General features: G+C 41.1%; 1 protein-coding gene across 4 annotated transcripts in view; it reads left to right on the forward strand.

Annotated features, from left to right (window-relative positions):
- The window catches only part of arb2a (ARB2 cotranscriptional regulator A), a 213,512-nt gene that overhangs the window by 23,704 nt on the left and 165,230 nt on the right, over window positions 1–24,578 (forward strand). For all 4 annotated transcript variants that reach the window (XM_061672243.1, XM_061672240.1, XM_061672241.1 and 1 more), the window contains one exon: window positions 170–361. In XM_061672243.1, coding sequence (XP_061528227.1) covers window positions 170–361 — 192 coding nt within the window. The remainder of the gene's footprint in view (window positions 1–169; window positions 362–24,578) is intronic.

A 24,578-nucleotide genomic window follows, 5' to 3' on the forward strand; every position in this document is an offset into this window, starting at 1 on the left:
AAACACAACTTGACCTGAAATTGAGTGAAATGTTATGATATTTGAAACACTGGTAAAGCTTATAAAAGCAAGACATGCAATAATTCTAGATATTTCCTCACATAAAAGCTTTTTTGGCTGTGATTCAAACAGTAATGTTACGAATTATGTTTTCATCTTTTCACATCAGGTAGATGCCACTGTGAATGAGCCTTCTAGTTTTATCTACCTAAGCCCCAACGCCTTATCCAACCCATCCAAGCTACTGGTGCTGATCCAGGGCAGTGGTGTGGTGCGAGCAGGTCAGTGGGCCCGCAGACTCATCATCAACCAGGACTTGGACTCTGGAACTCAGATTCCCTTCATCGCCAAAGCCATGGAGGTAGGGGATTTTTGTCATTTATGTATTGATTTATGAGCATTTGCTATGTAGGCATTGTTTCTCTCATATACATTAAGTGGTGTCAAAGGTGTGACACCTTCAATTGTTAAAGATTTAAAGATTTACTTGCAAAGAATGTAAATGCATGGTTGGATGGTGTTGGGGTGGAAGAAGAACTCAAACACCTTTGAGATGAACGGAACAGACATTGTGAACCAGGCCCTTTCTCAGGTTGAATGGCTGGATGTCCCAATATTTTTGTCCGTATACTCTATCTGCGATGTCATCATTTTAGCACTCCACCACATACAACAGCACAAGCAGCCATTTGCTTATTTTATTTGTGTGTCGTTATTACTCATACTTAGTGCTCAGGAGAAATAATTGATGCATTCTTATATTTATGTTAGAATATGTATTAAAATCCACAAGAGGAAGGAATAACACAATTGTTGTTTTCTCCTCCCATACCATATCTTTTCACACATTTGTACACACATGTAAAAGGAAGCAAAATGGGCTCTGCCTCTCATATTATTTTCATCCCCACCTCTGTGCTCATTTGTCAAGCCTGGCCACCTCTACCTGTGTAATTTCGTCAGCCTGCTGTTCAAATTGACTTAGGGGGGATCTTGTTCTCCTACTCCCCCCGTGTCCCTCCAATGCGTCTATCTGAATGCCATAAAGACTTTCACTGCTGTGTAAAGCCCATTTCTTGCTGTTTACATCTTCTGGAGATGTTTGTGTTACAATGCCTATGTGTCTGCATGCCATGATCTTTGAATTGCGTTTAGTCGGGCTGGGATTGCAGTGGAAGGCAACAACACCGTGCTGCAGAGAGCCACAGTGACAGGCCAGATATAGAGAACATGGTAGTGTGAGTCTCGCTCGTTCATCATAGTAAACAAGGAATCGTGTTCCTACACTCTGACAAATCATCATCCAGGCGTTTACCACAGACATGCCTTGTACTGAGGCATGCACAGGATAGACAGTCACATACATTTGTAGTCAAGTCATGCTGTCTGCATCCATTAGGGACATGTTTGTGGCTCAGACTGTCATAGAATAACATTTGTGTGAATGCCTTTTGAAGTAAGTTCACAATAACTGGTGACATCATTCTGTACCATTTGAGGAAAATGTAGAGCGTCACTTATACTGAATTCACAAGTTGAAGTGCATAACTGATTTATTTTAGAGGTGGTAGAAGGCTGAAACAGATGCCTGTTGACTTTAGGCAAGAGACATGGGACGATATAATTGGAACAGATACCCAAACTTTCAGTAGCTGACACATGGTGACAGCCAATAACACTCAACCAATTTTGAGTCACCAAGTGTCAATTCTTTCTGTTGCAGTGTCTGTGTGTGTGTGTGTGTGTGTGTGTGTGTGTGTGTGTGTGCGTGTGTGTGTGTGTGTGTGCGTGCGTGCGTGTGGGTGGTGGTGGTGGGGGGTCGTCCCACTGTTTACCATCAATGTGTACGTTCTCTTCCGATACATCACATTCAAATGGGGTCCTTCACATTTCTAACGTTCTGTCAAGGTGAAGACGTGATGAAACATTGACACCAGGCAGCTTTGCAGCACGTTTGTGGCCCCAACAGTCAAATGAAGGTCCCCTGCCATGTCTGGCTCCAGAGTAGCCATCAGCACTCAATTAATATTTTATAATTCTAGTTTGATGTTAACAACTAATTCACTAATCCATCTCTTTTCCCAAAACATTTGCACCCAAGCATTAATTTCCAGTCATAGGTTTTGAGATATTGCTTCAGTATTTTATAAAATACGCTGTCCTTCCTAAATCAAAACAACCCCACAGCATTGTGCTTCCACCCCCATTATTTCAAAGTTGGGATGGTGTTCTCAGGTGTGCAAGCGTGCTTGATTTGCATTCTGGTTTCCTTGCACATCCCAAAAACATTTGTGGTAAGTTAATTGTCCGTAGGTGTGAATGTGATTGCGAATGGTTGTTTGTTTGTATGTGCCCTGCGATTGGCTGGCAACCAGTTCAGGGTGTACACTGCCTCCTGCCCGATAATAGCTGGGATAGGCTCCAGCACGCCCGCGACCCTAGTGAGGAGAAGCGGCTCAGAAAATGGATGGATGGATATATTATATTAGACTTTACACCGATCTGATCGGTACCAGCCGATAATTATCATTTTATGCTGATCGACTGATCGGCTTTAATGTCATAATTCACCGATCAAGACATATACTCTGCGTTGCCATGTACAGTATATTTGAATCCAAAAGATGGTTTATGTTTAGCCTTGTCGCGTGTCTTTTGACGTAGTACTATAAATATCTGACAGCCAATAAAGTTATTTAAAAAAAATGTTGTCGGCCGTGTGGGACAGACAACACGTAATGTCCGGATCAGACTACAAGACAAATGTGGTGTTTCACGATTGCACTATGTCAAACTACTACAATAAAATGTTGTATTTCGATACCACCGCATCCTGTCTTTTACGATCACTGGGCTTTATCTTGTCAACTCAAACGCCACCGGATACACGCATTACCACGGCCACGACAACAACAATTGATCGCGTCGTGTGTATTATAAGAACAAAATGGGGGAAAACGTGTGCTGGTGGTCACCGGTGCTCGGGAGAGGACTTTAATTCAAGGCTTGCTTGAGCTATGTTCACATACTTTTAATACGATAGAGCTCGCAAGCAGGCAACAAAACATAATGTAACCTAGCACGCTAGTGCTAGGACTAACGGTTGTACCGGTCTTCTCTCAAATCATGCGCTAAAGTTTCGGTGTGTGTGAAGTAATTTAATTACAATAAAGTCATTTCATGACAGTAGGTTAGCACCCATTATTTTTCTCATGTAATGTTGGTTTGACTTGACTGATTAGAATACATGACGTGACAAGATATTTTTAAAGAAACTCAATATAAAGTACACAATTATATACAGTAAATGAACAAGTCATTTGAATAGACACATTGCTCCATCTTGTGATCGGATCGGTGATCGGTTATCGTTGTTTTTTAAACTCGGTGATCGGCCCCAAAAATCCTTATCGTGTAATCCATCCATCCATTTTCTGAGCCGCTTCTCCTCACTAGGGTCGCGGGCGTGCTGGAGCCTATCCCAGCTCTCATCGGGCAGGAGGCGGGGTACACCTTGAACTGGTTGCCAGCCAATCGCAGGGCACATACAAACAAACAACCATCCGCACTCACATTCACCCCTTTCATATATATATATATATATATATATATATATATATATATATATATAAATATAAATATACTATATATATATATATATATATATATATATATATATATATATATATAGTATATTTAGTATTTTATTTATTTATTTATATTCTATATGTTTATTATTATGTTGGTTTTACAAACATTTGGTATCCACAAAGTACTGCCTCCAGTGCAGGGTTTGTGAAGTTACTCCTGGGAAGTTGATTGGAAATTCAAAGCCTGCAGCAAAGGGTCAACTTGAGTGCACTGAGGGGAACATGGGGAATTATTTTTTGGCTTTACAAAATACACCCTTATGATTACACACTGACACACAACGAATTAAAAGGCCTGCTTTGTGTGTTCATGTCTATAGTTTGCCTATAAGCACGTGTCTGTGATGAAACGCCGTTCAGAAATTCTTAACCACGTTCCTCGAGAGAACTAACTAGCCTTTTCTCTCTTTTGATGGACTCACAACTGCCAACCAGCATGCAAAAAGGAGAAATAGCTGATGGTGCAAGTTTGCAGGGTCTTTCCCACCAGACATGCACTTTAACATTCAAAAGTGCCATTTACACCACCACACCACACACCATCAGCTGATTTAGTGTGATATGCAGATTGAGTTAAATTTGATCCCACACTGACTTCACAAAAGTCAGCTATGTGAACCACTATACTACCAATCGCTCTGGCATCACACTAGTGTGATGGGCATCCATCAATCCATTTTCTGTACCGCTTATCCTCACTAGGGTCGCGGGCGTGCTGGAGCCTATCCCAGCTATTCAAAATAATTTCTTAAATGATCAATAGGAAAATTAATAATAGGCTTTACACGATTAGGATGTTTGGGGCCGATCAGCGAGTTTAAAAAAAACCGAGTGTCCGCATTTGAGTTGACAAGAAAAAGCCCAGTGATCGTAAAAAACGGGATGTGGTGGTATCTGAATACAAGCTTTTATTGCAGTAGTCTGACAAAGTGCAATCGTGAAAGACCAAATTTGTCTGGTAGGCTGATCCGGGCATTACGTGTTGTCTGTCCTACACCGCCGACATTTATTGGTGGTTAGATATTTACAGTACAACACCAAAAGACACGCGACAAGGCTAAAAATAAACTAGCGTTTGGATTTAAATATACTGTGCATGACAACGAGGTGGAGTAAATGTCTTTCGCGGAGCCGATCTATGACATCATTGATCAGATCGGCAGATTATGACATTAAAGCCGATCAAGCATAAAATGCTAATTATCGGCCGATACCGATCAAATCGTTGTAAAGTCTAAAAATTAACAATACATTTGAGTGACTTCTGTCTTGCAGCTAAGGGTTGTTTACTTTCTGCAGGAGTCCTCTTTTAAGTGTCAGACTTCTGTAGTTGTAAAAATTGTATCCCCAGCTGGTTGGTTACTGCCACTTGAACGTGAACTCTGTTATGGTTCAACTAAGATTAAGTTTAACATGCGGCATCATCTTGTTGATTCAAACATTCATCACAATTAATTAATTAACAACAAATTAATCATGCCCATCCATAAAGCAGAGATATTGCTATCACCATTTATGCCCCGTTCGTGAAATGAACGAATGTTGTCTGCAAATAAATGCACACAGATGTGTATACATCAGTTCACATCTTCACATCTAACACTGGGTCTGCTTGAGACATTTGAAGTCTTTGTGCTGCATGTGCATGCTGGCTTCATGCCCATGCGTATGTCCCATAGCCTTTTCAAATGACAGGTAAGAGGAGCTTACTACTCTGAGTTTGGGGAAAGAGGTGGAAAAGAGGAATCTGATAAGGGGGAAAAGAAGTTGGGAGGGATGCAGGTTTTATGATTGGTTTGAAGACAGCAGAGAAGGGGAGAAAGTGAGCTGCACAGAGAGGATTGAACCAAGAAGAGCGAAATGAGAGGAAGGCAACTGCAAATGGGGTAGGACAGGCAGAGGATAGATGCTAGTATAAATAGAGGGAGCGAGTAAGCAGAAGGCAAGCTTCTGACAGCTCCACTACTGGGAGAACCCCTCTTAATGACAGCTTATTCCTTCATGATTTCAATTTTTGACACTCGACAGGTCTTCTTGTTGCACCATGCCAGCTGTATCATTACCTTCTGGCCCTGCAACTGCTCTGCATCCTGAGACTGAGATGGTGGAAGGTGGGCGCTCTGTGGTTTTGGAACAGGACAAAATCAACAGGACAAAATCTGTGAATAATGAAAGTACTGAGAGATGGGGTCATTAGTTATACTCGTATATTAGTTGGAGTTAGTGGCAATAAAAAAAACATGTATAATAAACAGAAAATAACAGAAAAAAGGTTGTAGCGCCATAGTTTTCATTATATTCCTTGATGTTCCAACGCTTATCAATTCTGATGACTACAAAGACTTCTGCAAATTATTTTACAGAAGTTAAATTCATGAAGTGGAGCTGAGTTCTTGTAAACCTCTCACAGTCACCTTAAAGTCTTCATCTCATAATTTGGATGCCTTAAATTAGTACAGTTTAGAATAATTTAACAGTGACTCAAAGACAGCTGGACTCATTTCTTAATAATGTTTCCCTTTAAAGGGGAGTTTACAGTTTTAAAACTGCTAGCAAGATTTTAATGTAGCCTCACTTCACTAATCCCCCCACCCCACCCAGCCTCTGACCAAAACCACGCCCCTTACCCACATTGCACTGTACGTAACGTGGTAGCATGACTTATGCCGAGCTCAGACTACACTATGGAAGTCCGATTTGGACCATACAGATACGTCGCAGACAACCGTGCACTGTCGTTGCCAATCATTTGAGTTATGAGTTCCCGATCAAGCTAGTGATGGGCAGGGCAGTTCTTTTGAGTGTACTGAATCATTCGAATCAGTTCATTAAAAAGATTTGTTCACCGAATCATTCAGTTCTTTTTCACAAAATCATTCAAGTGCTTCCTCATTCATTTAATGATCCATCCCCGAGGTTCACGTTCACGCAACACATTCACCGAAGGACTATGCATTGTTGTTGTCATGTATTGTAAACGGGAAAAGGTGGGGAGATTATAAAAAAAAAGAAAAAAAGGCTAAATGATCACCTACCTATCTCTCTCTCAGCAAGCTCTCGAACACCCGGCTTCGGTTGTGACTTTTCTGCATTCCACCGCGGTGGAACGTCGCTGACCAGCCCCCGCCAGCCGGGCTTTCTGCTCACTCACCTTACTGTCATTGTCATTTGATTAGTGGAAAGTGGCTTTGAGTGTCTTGAGAAGCGCTATAGAAGTTTGTGTTGTTATTATTAATATTATGAAATAAAAAGCTTTAATAATCGCATTAGAGACACAGAGGGAATAATATGTATGTGTACGTAAAAACATTTATTATTAATTTACATTTATTTTAAATATGTGTGCTTGTTTTCATGTGCTTGACTGATTCAACATTAGCCGTTAGCTTGAAGAAACGGCTGCTGGTGAAAGCTATCCCCGCGAGGACGTCAGGACTTAAATCACACGGTTAAAATCACTCATGAGTACGTTCACTGCGTAGTACGTCATTCCTTGCGCAAACGAATCACTCATCGTACTAGTACATCGGTCCTTAGCGGATCACAAACGAAGAAGTTCCACGAACGAATCACTCGTGTCTAACTGATTCCGAATGATAAGTTCCACGAACGAATCACTATTCAGTTCCTCAGTACACAAGTTCACTGAATGAATCACTCAGTTCACTTAAGTCCCTCCCCCGCTTGCACGGCGCTGGCTGACGCTGGCTACTCATTGGTCATTCACCGAATGAAACAACACGAGATCAAGCGTCCCCCCCCCCCTTGTAGTGTGACATCATCAACGATTGCTGACCTGCTGACAGCAGCCGTTTCTCTCACGACCACGAAAGTCTAGCGTGTCAGAATTTTTCTTGCTTTTCTTGCATCCTGTGATTGTTTCTAGACATTGACCAATAGTGTGACGGTGTGCCTTTTTAACAGGATTATAAGCGTAAAACAAGCGTAATTAAGCAACGTGCAGGCTTTTTCTCTAGTGAGTGCCTATGGAAAACACTTTGTCCATATAAATACAAAATATGGGGTCGATCGTTTTAATCTTTTCAGAGATTTAAGTGGGCATAACGAGAGATGTCGAAATACATTTTCATGATGATCGGTGGTAGGTTTCTGACATTACATTGTGACATCCTCTCTCTTGCTCTCTTTCTGCCTGATGAGAGCGCGCATGCCGGGAGCGCGCACCATGCGTTTGTTGTTCCTGCTGAGCCAAGCTCCCTCCGTGGACAAGCACTTGTGTCCCGCGGCCCTGCATGCTCACACTGCTTCCTGGACTCTTCTTGTCCCGCCTCCCCGATGACCTGTGCTGTTGGACCGTGCTCCTGGCGACAGCATGCGAAGATTCGGCGGGGTTTGGTCGGTGTCATTGTCAGTCCAAGACACAGAAAACTTTTATGACACCATATCTGGTAATGTGACATTGCGATTGCTACAGACCTTCATTGAACGACGCAAAAAGTTGTGTAGTCTGAGATCGGCATTATTCGTAATGGACTGTTGGTATAACACTAAATGTTATTTGTTTGAAGTTTTTTTGGGGGGGAATGTATAATCAATTAAATATAAAAAAATTACTTACCAGTCAAGCACAAATTTCACTAATTACACGTTCGGTCTGAATAATTTCAGCTGCCTGATGCCCCTCAACCTCTGAAAGACAGCTCCCATGTTCACCGTTATTTTGTCTCGGGTTCTGTCCAATTCCTTCTTTTTAACTTTTGTTGCAAAGTGGTGGTGAATATTCCTGTATAGCTTCAGCAAAGCTCCTCAAGCCCAATGTAACAGACAACTGTGTAAGAGTGTGAGCCTGCGGTGGTGTACCAGCTCTGAGTTTGCCAGCAAGTGCATGAGAATGATTGACACCTCGTTAGCCACACCTTCTGTCTCTGATTGGTTGTTTTTTTTCTTGGGTGTTGTGGTTTTCTGAAAATCAAATTGGAGGTGCAAGAGGGGCCAGAGAGGGCAGATTTTCTTCACAGATCATTTTACTAATGTACCGTTGTCAGGTCACGTTGACAATTTATTTATTTTATTTTTTTAAATAGCAAACTCCCCCTTTGTTATTACATAATTGTTCAGTTCTTCTCCGTTTGGATTAAGAGTGAAAATACACCTGAAACAACCAAAAAAAAAGGCCAGTTGCCCTTAATTCAACCTTTGCGGAATAAATCTCTACCATGATGAACAAAGATCTGTGGCATTGCCTTGCCTCCAACCATCTCTCCCCGCTCCCTCTCTCACTGGAGACCCTTTTGGAAAGTGAGAGGTGGTGTGGTGTTTTCAAAAGGGTGTCAAAAGCATTCGGATTTGTATCTGCTCATTTTCAATGGGAGGCAGAATGGGGGCAGTGAGGCAGACCAACTCAAATGCTCGCAAAAAAGTCCTCTTTTAAGGCCTGTCATGTGACCTCCATCCACCGACTTGACATTTTTTTTTAACCAGAGGATGTCTTTTTCAACACTGCACCTTTCGCTTGGGCCTGCATTATATGGCGGTCTTCTGCACTGAGAGGATGCCCACCTCTCGCTACTGAATCCGTCTGTCCAATCACTATTCTTCCCTCCTCCTCAGTTCTCATTAGTTGCTCTATTTCCCCCCGAGCTGTGGTTTTGTACGTGTGTCTGTGTGAGGCGATGCGATAACATTGTATGTACAGTGTGTATACAGCCCATCTCAGGGCATCAGGTGGCTACAGAAGCCAGCAGGTATCGTTCTATCCAGCCAGCCAGGTTTAGCCAGAGGACACTTTCTCTGTATGTGTGTGGGGGGGGGTCAAAAGCTGTTCTGACTCACTATGGCCTTGTAAGCAGCCATGCCACCACCACACACCTACATAGACACACACACCTCCAGGTGGAGAAGTCCCAGCACATCCCGCAGCTCAGATCAATGCACTTGACACCTTCAAAGGCGGGAATTGGGCCTGGACTTGCTCTGGGGTTAAAACCTCTTTTAAATAGCCTCCCGCGGGAAGGCAGCTGTCAATAACCCACCATAATTACCGGGGCCTGGCCCGCCAAGGGCTCGGCTGCACGGGCCAAATTAAAAATTGATCACTGAGAGAGAAAACATTATTTTGTGGTGGTATTCCCTGTCCTAACTGGACTGCTTGGGCGTATGTGAAATCTCATCAACTGGGATCCAAGCTATATACCTAGAGACCTTTTTTATCTATCTTCGGCCCCCGCCCCATATCCAAATGAATACAATACCGTGCTGTCCCTGTTGTCAAATATATATATATATATATATATATATATATATTTGCATATTAAGTGTTTTTCAGCATGCATGACAGTGTATTTTTGTGCGTGTCCACTTGCAATGCAAGACTGCATGAGCATGCAGCTGATTATTTGCTTTAGGTTTTTGTACATCATCCCTGTTTTGTGTGTGTGTGAGTGTGTGTCTGTGTATTTATATGTACATCTTGCAGCAGTATATTGATTGTGTGAGTTTTTCTTGGCAGGGAGCCTTTGTTTGACAGTCAGAGGACGATATAAAGAAGATATGTACATCCTCAGGCTTCCTCAAGCATGCTGTTTCACACACCACAAATGAATGAGCATATTATAACACTTGTAAGCAAAGGCTTTGTAGTATTTTATAAACAAAATGTAGGCATGTTGTAGTAATTTCTGTCAGTGTCGATTGGCTTCCTTGGTTATAGTTAACTCTATATGGATTTTTTTCTATTATCTGTAAAGCTTGTGTGTTCATCAATTTGGTGAAAAGTGGGAGTCTTATGCCTAGATCAGACTACAGTATTTTAGCCCCGATATTAGACCGATTTGCTATCGGGCGCAATATATTTTGACGGGAAGGGCAAAACCTCTTGTAATGTGACATACTGGAATCCACGACCAACGATTTGGCCCTACGATAGCCCTATGACCCCCAAATTAATAGTTTAGCGTGATTTATTTATTTATTTTATTTTGGATATCTTACATGTAGTGTGATGAATCAACGACAGCTCTCCAACAGCACACCTTTATAGGATAATGTTGTGACTGGCGCATCACCTCCCGTACTTGCAGTTGTCAACATGCTTGGTTGCCGTTGTCAACACTCATCCAGACGCACAAACCAAAGTTTACCGAAGCTTTAACGAATGATTCGACAGGCATGTAAGAGCCGATGATGGAAAAAAAAAAAAAGCTTTATATTGCTTCACAGCTTTATATATATATATATATATATAAATATTATTTTCAAGCTTAAGCTTTTTTTTTAAGCTTAATATCAAGCTTAAAACTTCACCAAACTAGCAACTTTACATCACAATAAAACACTAACCTTGTTCCTCATCAGTGGGTCGGTAAAGGAACCAACGTTTTATAGCATTTGGTTCCATTCATTACTCTTTGTCTTGCATTCTCGGTTAACATTCGTTTTCAAAATTCACCGGTGTCGTGTGAAGTTACTTTTCTTCCCAAAATTCTGAGTTCAGGTGCGTAACCTTCAAAATAATAGATTAGAATCTTAAAACAGGAAGTCAAGTTAAAACTTGCACATGTAAACCATTTGACGTGATAAAACGGTCGCAAATAACTTGTTTAACAATGCTATATATAACTTCGCTGAAACATTAATTAATATTAAGTCAGTTGGGTTAGTTCCACACACATTGCCTTTTAGTTCACAGGTTTGATATTGATACTGGTTATAAATAACCCGCGAGTCAAATGTTCATTCTATGCTGCGGGCTGCTAAGAAAATGGATGTTCATAATTTGGACACCCTTTATTTAAATCATGCAAACGTTTTTTGACGTAGCCCCCTAAAATAATCTGAATCGAGAATCGTTTGGAACCGGAATCGAAGTGAGGAACCGGAATCTGGACCAGAATCGCTCAAATTCAAATGATCCCCAACCCGAGCACCCAGTGACACCACCACACGTTTTTCCTGTTTTTGTTCTTTTTTTCCCCCCAACACAATACACTGGCGCGATCAATTGTTAATGTTGTCGCCATGGGAACGGGTGTATATGGTCCCGCCTTCCCTACAGTGTTTGATTTGACAAGATAAAGCCCAGTAATTGTAAAAGACGGGATAGGGTGGTATTGGAATAAATGTCGTGTAGTTTTGCCAGTGGCTGACCGAGATACGACAAGATTTTATGGTAGTAGTCTAACATAGTGCTATCGTAAAATACCACATTCGTTTTGTAGTCTGTCCAGGCATTACAACTGAAACATTTTTGTCATTTGTTTAAAATTACCCGTATATAAAAGTGTTGCGTGTGTAGTGTGGCACCAGTTGTGACAGCACATTACAGAGCACCATGTTACAAATTGTGGGTGTCCCAAGTCGCCAGATTTATGCACAGCATATGTTTCGTATGCAGTATAATTATAACATGGTGTAAAATCCTACCATCCATTTTCCGTACCGCTTACCATTTATTGTCATACACAGAGCAGAACCGCACTGGTTACACTGAGAATTCAACTCTTATTTGGCTATTGCCTTCATACAGCATAGGATAGAATTCCAGCCATCCATCAATTTTACAAACCGCTTATCCTCACTAGGGTTGCGGGCGTGTTGGAGCCTATCCCAGATGACTCTGGGCGAGAGGCGGGGTACACCCTGAACTGGTCGCCAGCCAATCGCAGGGAACATATAAACAAACAACCATTCGCAGTCACATTCACACCTACGGGCAATTTAGAGTCTTCAATTGACCTATAATCCATCCATCTATTTTCTTTACCGCTTATCCTCACTAGAGTTGCGGGCTGTTGGACCCTATCCCAGCTATCTTCGGGCTGGAGGCGGTGTACACCCTGAACAGGTCGCCTGCCAATCGCAGGGCACATAGAAACAAACAACCATTCACACTCACATTTACACCTATGGGCAATTTAGAGTCTTCAATTAACCTACCACGCATGTTTTTGGGATGTGGGAGGAAACCGGAGTCCCCGGAGAAAACCCACGCAGGCACGAGGAGAACATGCAAACTCCACACAGGTGGGGCTGGGATTTGAACCCCGCTCACCATAACTGTGAGGCAGATGTGCTAACCAGTCGTCCACCATGCCGGGAACAATAAACCTACCATTCATGTTTTTGGGATGTGGGAGGAAACTGCACTACTCGGAGAAAACCTGCATACGCATGGAGAAACATGCAAACTCCACACTGTCGAGGCCGGATTTGAACCCAGGTCCCCAGAATTGTGAGACAGATGTGCTAACCAGTCGTGCACCGTTCCGCCTCATGGTGTAAAATGTATCCAGGAATGAAATGTCGCATTTGTGTTTGTATGTGACAAGTGGTTAAGGAGCGACTCAAAAACCTGATAAGGGTTTAAAAATAGATGAAAAGTTTAAAAATAGATGACATAAGAACTAGTGCTGTTTTCAACTTTGTCTGGAAGTTTTCTGTTTCAAAGTGCTTCAACAATTGAGCAAAGAAACTCTTATCCAACTGGTCAAGCCGTCCAGCCGTCCAACATCATCATATTGACAGCAGCTCACTGAGTGAGTAATTTGGCAAGTTTATTTTTAATGACACAATATTTAACATTAGTCGATAACGAAGTCTGCTATATTGAAATATTAGAACTCACAAATATTAGAACTCACCTCTTAAGACCTTCAAGTTTCCATACTGCAGAACAGTTTAATGAAGGCTCTTTCCTCTTCCAGGATCACAATGACCCAGTGCACAAAGCAAGGGCCATAAATGTATGCTTAGATGCTTTTCTTGTGGAACAACATGGATGGCCATTGCAGAGGCATGACATCAACGCTATCCAACAAATTTGATGTGAACGTCCCTTTACATTACATACAATTTATAAGTATTGATGTCACAATATTTTTGGCCTACTAATTTGTCATTGCATTGAGAAAAAACAGAATCAGTTTCAATAAGAAAAGAAAAGTTAGTGGTGTTCAGGCTGCTCATGCAATGTAGCCCAGGGGAGGAGAATGCTGTTAACCAGCACCCAAAGAGAGTAGTAAAAAGTGAAGATAATTTGAGCTACAAGTAAAAGTGGAACATAGTAAAGGAGTACATGTTTATTAACCCAAATTATACTTTTTACTCTTGAAATGAAAATAAAATTTATCATCGTGTATTTTGTGTGTGTACAGTATATAAGGTGGGTAGTAGGTCATTTGCAGCTGCAGGCAGTGTGTGTATGCGTGTCCCAATGGGAAGGTCTTGTTTAGTCTTTCCTCCAGAGGGCCCCAGGCTGAGTGTGCTGGATGCCTCTTCACTCTCTCCTTGGGAACACTTGTCTACGGCCAACACACTAACCCCCCCACCACCTAAAAAAGAAGACAAGTACTCGCACATTAAAAATCCACCACAATCTTTTCCACAATTTGTCAGTTTGTGCAGTGGCATGTGTGCACTTTTGGGGGTGTGCTTTTAGGCTTAGTTCCTTGTAATGTTGACACGTACCTTCCATCACTGCGGGTTTGTGGAGGTTAAAAGTGCTTAGCTGTGGATGTTCCGGGGGGAAATTGAGTTTTGTGAGGAGCTAGTGGTGAGCAGATAGGTTACCGCCCCGTGCATTTCCACTTCAGCACACACAAAGACACACACGCACACACACACAGACACACGCGCACACACGCACACACACACACACACAATCATCCACTGACCGTCTCTCGGGTCAAAGTTGAATCTTGCTGTACACTCATGCTCTTGGACTATGTGTGGCACACTTTGATCGATGAGTGGAAACTCAGTACTTAAATAGGGGTTACCAAGGTCCGAGAGGGGCATGCGCGGTTTAGAGGCAAACAACATAACAAATCTTTCTGTTAATAGTTTTAGTGTCAGCTCTTTGGTTAGAAATGAAAATGAATGCTCTAAGCAGGCTTTGCGTTTCCCGGGAAATCTGAGGTACAGCGTTACAGCAGTTTTCAATGCTTGAAGCAATTTACAGTCCTTTAGCGCTCTGGATTATGTGTCACATATCGCATAAATATAATCTCTAATACGACACTAGAAGCTGGCAAATTTGCAGGTCGACTTCAACACCCAATCCTCCATCAGTAACCTTACACAAAGCATAGTGAGGCTGCAATATTTTGCCCCTCTCATGTCTGCTAAACAAAATATTACAAACACTAATCAGTATGATTCTGTAATTTGCAGTGATAAAGAGGAGGCCAATTTCACAAGAGGTCATTCAGACATTTATTGATATTTATTAGATACAGTAAACTTTGTAATGTGTTGTTTAATAAGATAAGTGGCACTCTATACTATCCATCCATACATCCATCCATCCATTTTCTTTACCGTTTATCCTCACTAGGGTCGCGGGCTGCTGGAGCCTATCCCAGCTGTCTTCGGGTAGCAGGCGGGGTACACCCGAACCGGTCACCAGCCAATCGCATGGCACATATAAACAAACAGTCTTTCGCACTCACAGTCACACCTACGGACAATTTAGAGTCTTCAATCAACCAACCACGCATGGTTTTGGGATGTGGGAGGAAACCGGAGTGCCCGGAGAAAACCCACCCAGGCACAGGGACAACATGCAAACTCCACACAGGCGGGGCCGGAATTTGAACCCAGGTCCCCAGAACTGTGAGGCAGACGTCCTAAGCAGTCGTCCAGTGTGCCGGCCGCTCTATACTAGTGTGCTTTAAAAAAAAAAAAAAAAATCATACAATAATGCCATAATTAAATAGATTGTAAAGACTTAAACACTTTTCCATTATACTACTCCTTTTGGTATGCGTGGGTTCACCACTTGGGAGTAGTATAATGCAGATATATGGATATACACATGGAGATGGTCACAAGTCACTCATTTATAAACCAAAGTAAGTTCACTATCTGCCAAACAGCTGCTCGTTGTCATGTGAGTTGAGTGCACTGCCACTACAGAGTGCTCATACCACAAAAAGTCAAAGCAAATAATCGGCCGAATGAGGGCTCATATCTCGAAAAACTTGAGTTGGGCCACCTTGTATTCCAAGGCACCATTGTCTGTAATAAATAGCCAATAATTGAAGCCTACACCCAGAGTAAAATAATCGTTTGTTATTAATGTTATGTAAAGAAGTAAAAATGGGGGGGCTGATTTTATTCATCATTTAAATACACAATACAAGCTTAAATTTCAAAATATTTTTTATATTGTTATCATATGCTGTGAAATACTCACACGAAGATTTGACAATCTGCTAGTTGCCCAAACACTTTTCCCATGTTAGTTGTCATCTCATCATTGGTCTCCCTTCTTCCCGGTTTTATCAGGTATTACGATGCTGGTGATAGGTATTATTTTCCTGCCGTATGCTGACAGCCTATCCCTTAACCCTCTCAGGAGCATGCTATGCCATGCTTGGCTGACTTGTTTGCGCTGATGTCAAGTTTTAGCAGTTAGCAGGCAGTTACCATATGCCACTGTGCTTCTGTCGCCCCCGATGTCAGTCAGACGAATGTCATCCGTAGCTCTGAACACACACAAGATGCAGACACAAGAACCGTGACAAAACATACACACACAGACATTCACATCCCATGCAAAAACATACAAAATACACTGGAGCAAAGCAAATGCAGAAACCAAGGTAACAAGGATTTAGATCGTGCTTAGCCCAGTTTCCTCCTTGCAGTTTGTTGTGAAGTGTATCAAAAACAACTGACCTCTCCAATTATTTAGCAGTAAGGTATGGTGAATCTAGATGTAATTTTTTGCAGTCCGTCGATATTTTTCTGTCGACAGAGAATCAAGAATCTATCATTTACTGATTGTTGGTTGGTTAGCAGTGTTAACCAAAACTGTCATAACTACATTAACAGCATTTCACAACTTTATTAAGACAAGAAATTACCCATGACATTTCAGTAAACTGAACCAATTAGAACAGTGATTCTGAGAGTGTGGAACTAGTACCACTAGTGGTATGTGGGCTACCTCCTTAACTAATGTGGAAAAAAGGTGTGATTCTGACCTCACCAACAACAGTACAACTTGTACTGGACCAAATGTCTAACAGTCAAAGCTTATATTCCTGAACTATTCATTTCTATATCCCTTTTAAAGTGTTGGTTGTTACTTTCTCATGTTCGCAAAGTTTTCACTCAGTGCCCTCAAAGGTAAACTGGCCCTGCAGCTCTCTGTTCATTTTGACCTTGTTCAGCACTCTCTCTCTCTCTCTCTCCCTCTCTCTCCCTCTCTCTCTCTCGCTCTCTCTCTCTCTCTCTCTCTCTCTCTCTCTCTCTCTCTCTCTCTCTCTCTCTCTCTCTCTCTCTCTCTCTGATCTTCTGAGTTTTTCTTCATCTTTCATTTTTTTTCTTTTTCTAAGGTTCTACTTTGCACTTCGTCTCTTGGGTTGCTTCTGCAGCTATTCACCCAAAGGGCATCGCGTATTCAACATAAGGCAGAGCCAGAGATTCTTCTTAACCCTTAATGAGCATTAAATGCGTCCGGAAATGAACTTATGCCAATACCTACACGAAAGTTATGATCTACTGTATTAAAGCAACATTTGAATGAGTATACAGGCAGTGAAACATTGGAAGCCTCGGATGTTCATGAGTTTGTCAGCTAAAGCCATACGGGTGGAAAAATTTTATTCTCATAATATTTTGTTCACATTTTATTAATCTTCATTATATGGTTGTTGGTGTAAATATTTACTTCTTAAATTCCCCATCGCTCACAAATGGAGACTGCACCACAGGATACCATGATGATTGGATATTTGATACTTGGATACCAGGATGTCAATATGCTAGACACTTAAGTGTAGATATCAGGATGTTTAAATGTTTCTTAATATTTTCATCAACAACTATTTGGCAAATTATCATATGGTACTGTAAAATCACGATATATGATGTGTGAGGTGTTTAGTGGCTATTTTGGAGATTTAAATTTTTAGTGCTGTTGATTTTTTAATGTTGTTGCCTTGGTATTTTGACTGTCTCCTTTCCTAAATAAAACATTTGAAGTACAGTGATATAAGAAAAGAGACATGGTTCAAGTGAGAAGAGAAGAGTAGGGGGAGGTGAAAGAGTAAAGAGCAATGTCTCAGACCCAATGCTGTGCTCTGGATGACTGCAGTGGCTTGTGGTGACCTAGTTGCAACCTCTTTGAAGTCCACAAGCTGATCTATCTCTCTCTCTACAGGCTGCAGAGAAGATCTGCTGCATACAGCTTTATTATAGCAGCAATGGAAAAAGAACAGATGAATCAAATTCTGGGGTCTTGAACGTGCCCTAAGCTTCCTTGGCCACTGCTGCATTTGTGTGTTTTGTGCCAGTGTTCTCACATTGCCAAGCACATTATTGTGAGATTTAAGATACTGTATGTATTTAACTGTGTATGTGTGTGTGTGTGTGTGTGTGAGAGAGAGAGAGAGAGTGCGTGTGTGCGTGCGCACGAGTGTGTGTGTGTGTGTGTGTTCATCTGGAACACATAGCCGTAATGTCAGGCCAAAACACAGCCTTTATCCTTTAGCCCGCCACACGAGACAGTGGTGCATTGTCAGGAGACCTGGCCTAGAAAAGCCCGATCACTTCATATCCAGCCCCCCATTTGCCCTCACTATGCTGCCAATGCCGCAGTCTTTACTGCCTGCGCACATGTGTCTGACCCATTTCAGTCGCTGGTGTCGCCAGCATGGCCCTGGAGAGGGCATGCATGTTAGGGCACAAAACCCTCACATTTTCTGTTTGATATCATATGTGGCTGTAAAGAGAAAACAGAACAGTACTGTAGTTGTAACATTTTGTATTGGTATGCATTAGGGTTTTTGTATCATCTGTAAATGTTATTAATTGCATATACTGATCAATGAATGTGTAATAATTTTTCTTAAATAATAATAAGAATCATTTTATATCTTAAAAATATTCCATCTAAATCACATTTGTTACATTCTGTCCATAGATCATTTTACACTTGAGACTATGTGAGTCCTGGGATGCACGTCATGGAAACAATGAGTCCCAACCTGGCAACAATGAGTCCCTGAAATGTATCGTCACGGATTACAGATACAGTAATTCTCCGCTTTATCACGGTTCTTGCTTCACGGTCCCGCTATATTGCAGATTTTATTACAGTTATAGTTATATTGTCTAGTTATTACTCTAGACAATATTTTTATGTCATCCACATTGCTCTTGCTCTCTCTCAGTAAATTGTGTGTTTTGGCCTGTCATGATAGCAAATTCTTTTGGACCATAAATTTCCCCAAAAACTATCATGACCAAACAATAATATCATTGATGTTTTTTTTTATACCACTGATATAATGATAGTAGGGCAAAATAATTAAAGTACATCTTTTTTTAAGAACAATTCACTTTTAATTCTAAGTCTAAAAATAATGAACATTGACATTGTAATGTGGAGCAATAAATATCTTAGATAAAAAAATATAAATAAAACAGACTCAGGCTCTGTTCACACAAAATGCACTTCAACAAATATAAGGTATAAACAGTCATTAATGCCTCAACATGCAATATAGTGCCAATCAAGTTTCCAATTGGTGAAGAACAAGTGCCAAGTAGCAACATTAATAACATAACCTCACAAGTAGATCAAATAAATCTGTATTGATTCAAGATTTGTACTACTTTTTTTTGTCAACAACATTGTCAACAATGGCTACGACATACAATAGTAAGTATGTTGTACTGTATATTATGGGAGCATACATGCGCCATAGTCACGTTTGTATTTGCATTGTTGGGGGAAAGGTTTCATCATACCAAGCTGACGGAGAACGGGAAATGTCCCACCAGATTTTTTTGTTCCCAGCTGAAAAAATTGGGTGGGATGGTTGTGTTTAAAATGGATTTAGTCACCTTTAGGTTTTAAGTTGTGTTGTCTTTGACGTCATACAAATTCGACATACCAGCTCGTTGGTGTTAGCGGGATGGCCGCGTTCATTTGGCTTGAATCCAAAATGTTCTCACATCGTTGCATTGGCGTTAGGCTTTGGAACTTATTGCAATTTTCTGTAACTGCAGCTACCGGCTCGCCGTCAGAAAACCTAGCTTTGTGTACGCGAGCGCCCGCATTTCAAACGCATGCGCGCGCATGCACACATACACTCACACGCACATGCAGACAGACAAGCACAGATGACCACAGAGACCACGATGATGCAACCCATCGTGTGTCTGCTTTCAAGTCGCGCAAAATTTTTTTTTTCTTCCTCAAATGACTGGGCACCTGTATGCCCCCTCTGTTTTTTTTATTTTATTATTTTATTTTTCTGCTGCACCATTCAGAAATTAGATCGCATATGTGACTCTTAGAGTCCTGCCTCATCAAAAATAAATAAATAAATCATACGCTGGATTTCCAGCACCACGCCAGAGTAATAAGCCATAGTTCTGTGTCAAAAGAGGCAGGTTGATCGTACTTTATGCGTCCCTGCTAATTTCTGTGTGTCTCAGACGCGGTACTGACCTCAAATGAGATCCCTGCTGTATACAAATGCAGTACAGATAATGACAGCTGAAGCAACAATAAGGTTGGAAGAACTAACAAAGTTTTACTTTTGCATTGTTTCAATGAAAATATTTTATCCATAAAACACAAGGTAATGTAGTGCATATAAAAAATAACTCTCCTGAAATCACTATGATCATACAGAGGGCTCTCATAGGGAGAAATAGAGAGAATCATGTTACTGTTATTGCCAACGCAAGCGCTCCTATTTTTTACATCTTACAAATACTAGTGGACCAGTCTGGTGGTAACCTTACTATTCAGAGTAAATCCACATTTAAAACTCTGGTTATGTCCAAGTGACACTTAAGAGCAACCAAATATTTGCTTTGTTATATATGTCTTCATTAAAATGAGACAAACAATGCACATCGTAGCAGAGTTAGGCTTTCTTTTCTCTTGGCTGTAACTGATGCATTTGCACATAAAAACACGTGGACAGACAAACTGCACTTACAGTACAGGTTGTAAATGATCCAAACAACTCTAGAGGGGGATCCTGAACTGCACTTGCACTTTGGTTGAGGTCAACATTTTGGTTGCTTCTGTGTTGTGCTTCAGGTTTTACCTAACTTTTCCAGCCATATTAATTAGCAACATTTTCCCCAATAACTTTTGAAATGTTTTGCATTCCTTAAAATTAAATGTGGGGCTATATGGTAATTTCCAGTAGGCATTATTTTGTTTAGGAATATTTCATGCACTCACAATTGGTCGAAGTCTGACATGGCCGCTGAGTGAACTGGCTCAATTATCCACTGCTGTTCTCTTGTATGCAGCCATCCCTCAAGATGTGCATCTTCCCACCTGCTCCCTATTGACAACCTGTGTGTGTAGACGTACTCTGCTGGAGGCATGCTTGACCTTTCTCTCACTGTGCCTAGCACACACACACACACACACACACTTGTTTCCAAGATTGGCTTCAATTAAAAAAAAAAAATCCACTTCACTATTTTCCTCGTGTTCACCTTTTTGTCTGTTTTCATTTGCTTCCTTTGCCTTCTTTTTGAAGTTAGCCCGGGGCCTCGTGGAGCCTCATCAACCTTTTGCCTTGGTTAGATTGCATACAGGTACCCTCTGTGGCTATTTCAAATGACTTAATTAGCTTCTGAAGACACCGCTACCCCCCAGCCCCATGCTTCTATCTTCTACTCCCTCTGCTTGTCTCCTGTCTTTCTTCAAACATAGAGAGAGTGGGAGGGAGGGAGAGAATAGAGAGAAAGAGGGAGGGCGGGAGGTAGAGGGAGAGGAAATGATTGAGCCCATGTGACGTATGTAGTCCCTTGACGTGTGGTTTCACTTTCTAGGTCATGCTCTGGCTGTGACGCTGACTGCCTATTACCTCACAGAATAAGATGGCACACACAGAGATACACAGAGTGACAGTGGGAAGTGTGTGTGCAATGCATCCCGTCCCCCCCGTGCAAACACACATGCCTTATTCCGTTAACTTTGATTGTCACATGTGCAATCTTTGCTTCAGGCTACTTACAACACCCATCATTCATAATTGATCCTCTTGTTATTGATGCAATATTTATTAATTACGTAGCCAAACACATTGTTAGCAGACTAGCTGAAAATTGTTTGCTCTCTTTGCTTGCGCTGTGCATGTAATCCAAGGCAGTTTTTGTTCTTTTAGATCCCGAGGTGTGTATTCCCATATTTAGCAGCGATCAAGGCTTTTGCTAGCGCTGAGATTTTATTGGTGTCAACAAAAATTGTAAGCACAGATGCCACAGATTTACCACATGGGGATATGTGCTGTGTATGCTCAAAAGATATATCATCAGAAACATGTCGGACATGTTAGCAGTCACTTCCAAAAACCATGTCAGAAGTTTAGTCAATGACAGCTGAATGGTCCCCCATACCTGTGTTTATAAGGTTGTCATCTGTCAAGGTCTTGAAAGTTGAGGGGAAAAAAGTTTTGGCTCCATAAAGCTTTACTTTAATGAAGTGCCTGAAGGAATGATATGACCACGCGGATGTGATCAGTGGTGGTCATCAATGACTAAATGAGTTCTTGTGCCCTTCAGGGTTGAGAAGATCATCTCAGGGGGATTTGGAGACCAATGAGCCTGTAAATTTCTGTCCCTTTGGTCCAGTTCTAACTCGCCGACTGGCTTTAGGCCTGTGTTAAAAACCTAGGCCGGCTAAATTAAGTTTGTCTGCCTGTGGCTTCACACACGTGGATCTACAATGAAGTGCAATTACAAGCTCTTAAGGTCCGGAATTCAGCCTTACTCGTGCTCATGAACACACACTTTCTGACTTTCACTGTGCAAATACCCAATCTTAATTGGCTTTACCTTTACCTCTCTCTCCCCTATATCTTGAATAACACTGCAGGCTTGTTGGCATGCTTCTTGTATAAGAAATCGAGGAGGAGGGCAAAAGGAAGATACCAATTCAGTTATGGTTGTCTAATGAAAACCCATGGAACTCCATCTGGTAACACTTTTGACTTTGTAACTTTTTTGTACTGTCAATACTTCAGATTCAAACAACCAATAAAATCTCATTATTAAAGACCCTGTTTTTACGATTGGCTGTGACTAGTGTCCAACAAATGTTGACTTATGCTACAGACTGAAGCACCTGTATTCACTTGTTTTGTGGAAAGTTCATTCTGTAGCTCAGTCAAGTGTAGTTTTTGTTATTGTGACTTTCCTTTCATAAAGTGTTAACAACTTTTGATAAGAAACTACAGTTTTAAGTTGTAGATTGACAATATCAGGGTAGTTTTTCTATATAAAAAACGTAACCATTAAACCCATAAAATGTTATTTTTTCAATTTAAAATATGAATACAATATGTTGATGCCATTGTGAGCTTGTACTTCTCTGTCATCAATCATTCCATCATAACCCATTATAAGCCATTCTTCATTGGAAAACATAATTAAAAACATCATATCTTCTAACACAGACAATCCAAGTCAGCAATTTTAAAACAAACTGAACCGTTAGCATTTCGATGTATAATTTGGTGTAAAATTGTTCTAGTATCTTGTAATAGTCATTCTTGTTTTTACCAGATTATTTTCTGGTAGTTGGACATGTGTCTTTCTTACTGGACATCGATGATGATCTCTAAATGTTCAGATAAAGTTTTTATATTTTCACCATTACGTATCCAGGTCATTTGTTCAGGGTTTCAGACAAGGAGCTGTATTTCTCCTCTTCTACCAGCTAAGAAGTTGTCAGGTGCTGTCAGCCAACTTGATCTACATGTGCCTGCTACTGCTGCATATAAACTCTTATTGGTCCCAACATCCTGCCAATCAATCAGCTAGGTGAACGTGTATTTGTGTGTGTTTTTGTTTGTGTTGTGTGTGTGCGTGCGTGTGTGTGTGCGTGCGCGTGTGTTTGCATTTTGTTGATTCAGCTCAACAGTGTCAGTGACACATTTAAGCTGGTTTTGGTGGGAGTCCCTGGTTTCCCTTACGCTGGGTACACCATCTGTTTACTCTCAACACATACTTAAACTATTCTCTCGCTCTCTCTGTCTCTCTCTCTCTCTATCTCCTTCCCCTCCCTCCTTCCGCCCTCCCCCTTCCCCTCCCCAATTTAATTCTCTATTGCTCTTATTTACTGCTCTTCACTTTCCATTTGAAATCAGTTAATGCGCGGGTGTGTCAGATGATGCACCTGATGGCAGCTCATGCTCAAGTCCCGTGCAAGCAGGGATTGAAATTTTCCCTAAACCAGTGAGACTTTTTCTTCCCAGGGTGCAACAAAGTCCAAACTCCAATATATATTTTCCGTATCAAAATTTTCAATCAGTAAAATAGATCAGCATTAGACTTTTAGTTTTCATTTTATTTACAAAATGAAATGTATGTAAAAGAAGAACTGTGATGCTTGTTTTTTTTTTTTTTTTAAAAGAAATTTTTCAGTACTTCCTAACTTTTCCCAACTCAAGAACAAGTTCTCGGACGTGGTACAAAAATGTCTCATTTGAAGAAAAATGTCCGTTCATACTGAGTTTGAGTTATGTACAGTTACACAAAAATTGCCAGATCTTAATTCGTAACCCAGTATTATCACCACCTTTAAAAACCTCTGGCTTTGGTGTGCCTACCTACCTTACTGTGGGAGATTACTATTACAAATATGCCAATATCGAAGGTCTTGTAATTTAATCGTATGTCTATACATTAAATTTGTTGTTGCAACATCCGGGTTGTTCCATTAGGGGTTGCCACAGCAAGTCACTTGCATCATTTGTTTGGCATAGTTTTACGCCGGATACCCATACTGACACAATCCACAAGTTTTCATTTATTTATGTATGTTGGCTTGGAACTGGCAGTGGCTTGGTATAGACTTGGCTTGGTATGTTTGTCCAACACTCAGTAAGCGCCAGAACAAAGTAATATGCCAACCTCTAACATGGCGGTATGTGACATAACGGGAAAACTAAAAAGCACTGGCCAGGAATTGAACCTGCA

Source organism: Phycodurus eques, chromosome 3 (assembly GCF_024500275.1).
Source record: "Phycodurus eques isolate BA_2022a chromosome 3, UOR_Pequ_1.1, whole genome shotgun sequence".
NCBI classification, from domain to species: Eukaryota; Metazoa; Chordata; class Actinopteri; order Syngnathiformes; family Syngnathidae; genus Phycodurus; species Phycodurus eques.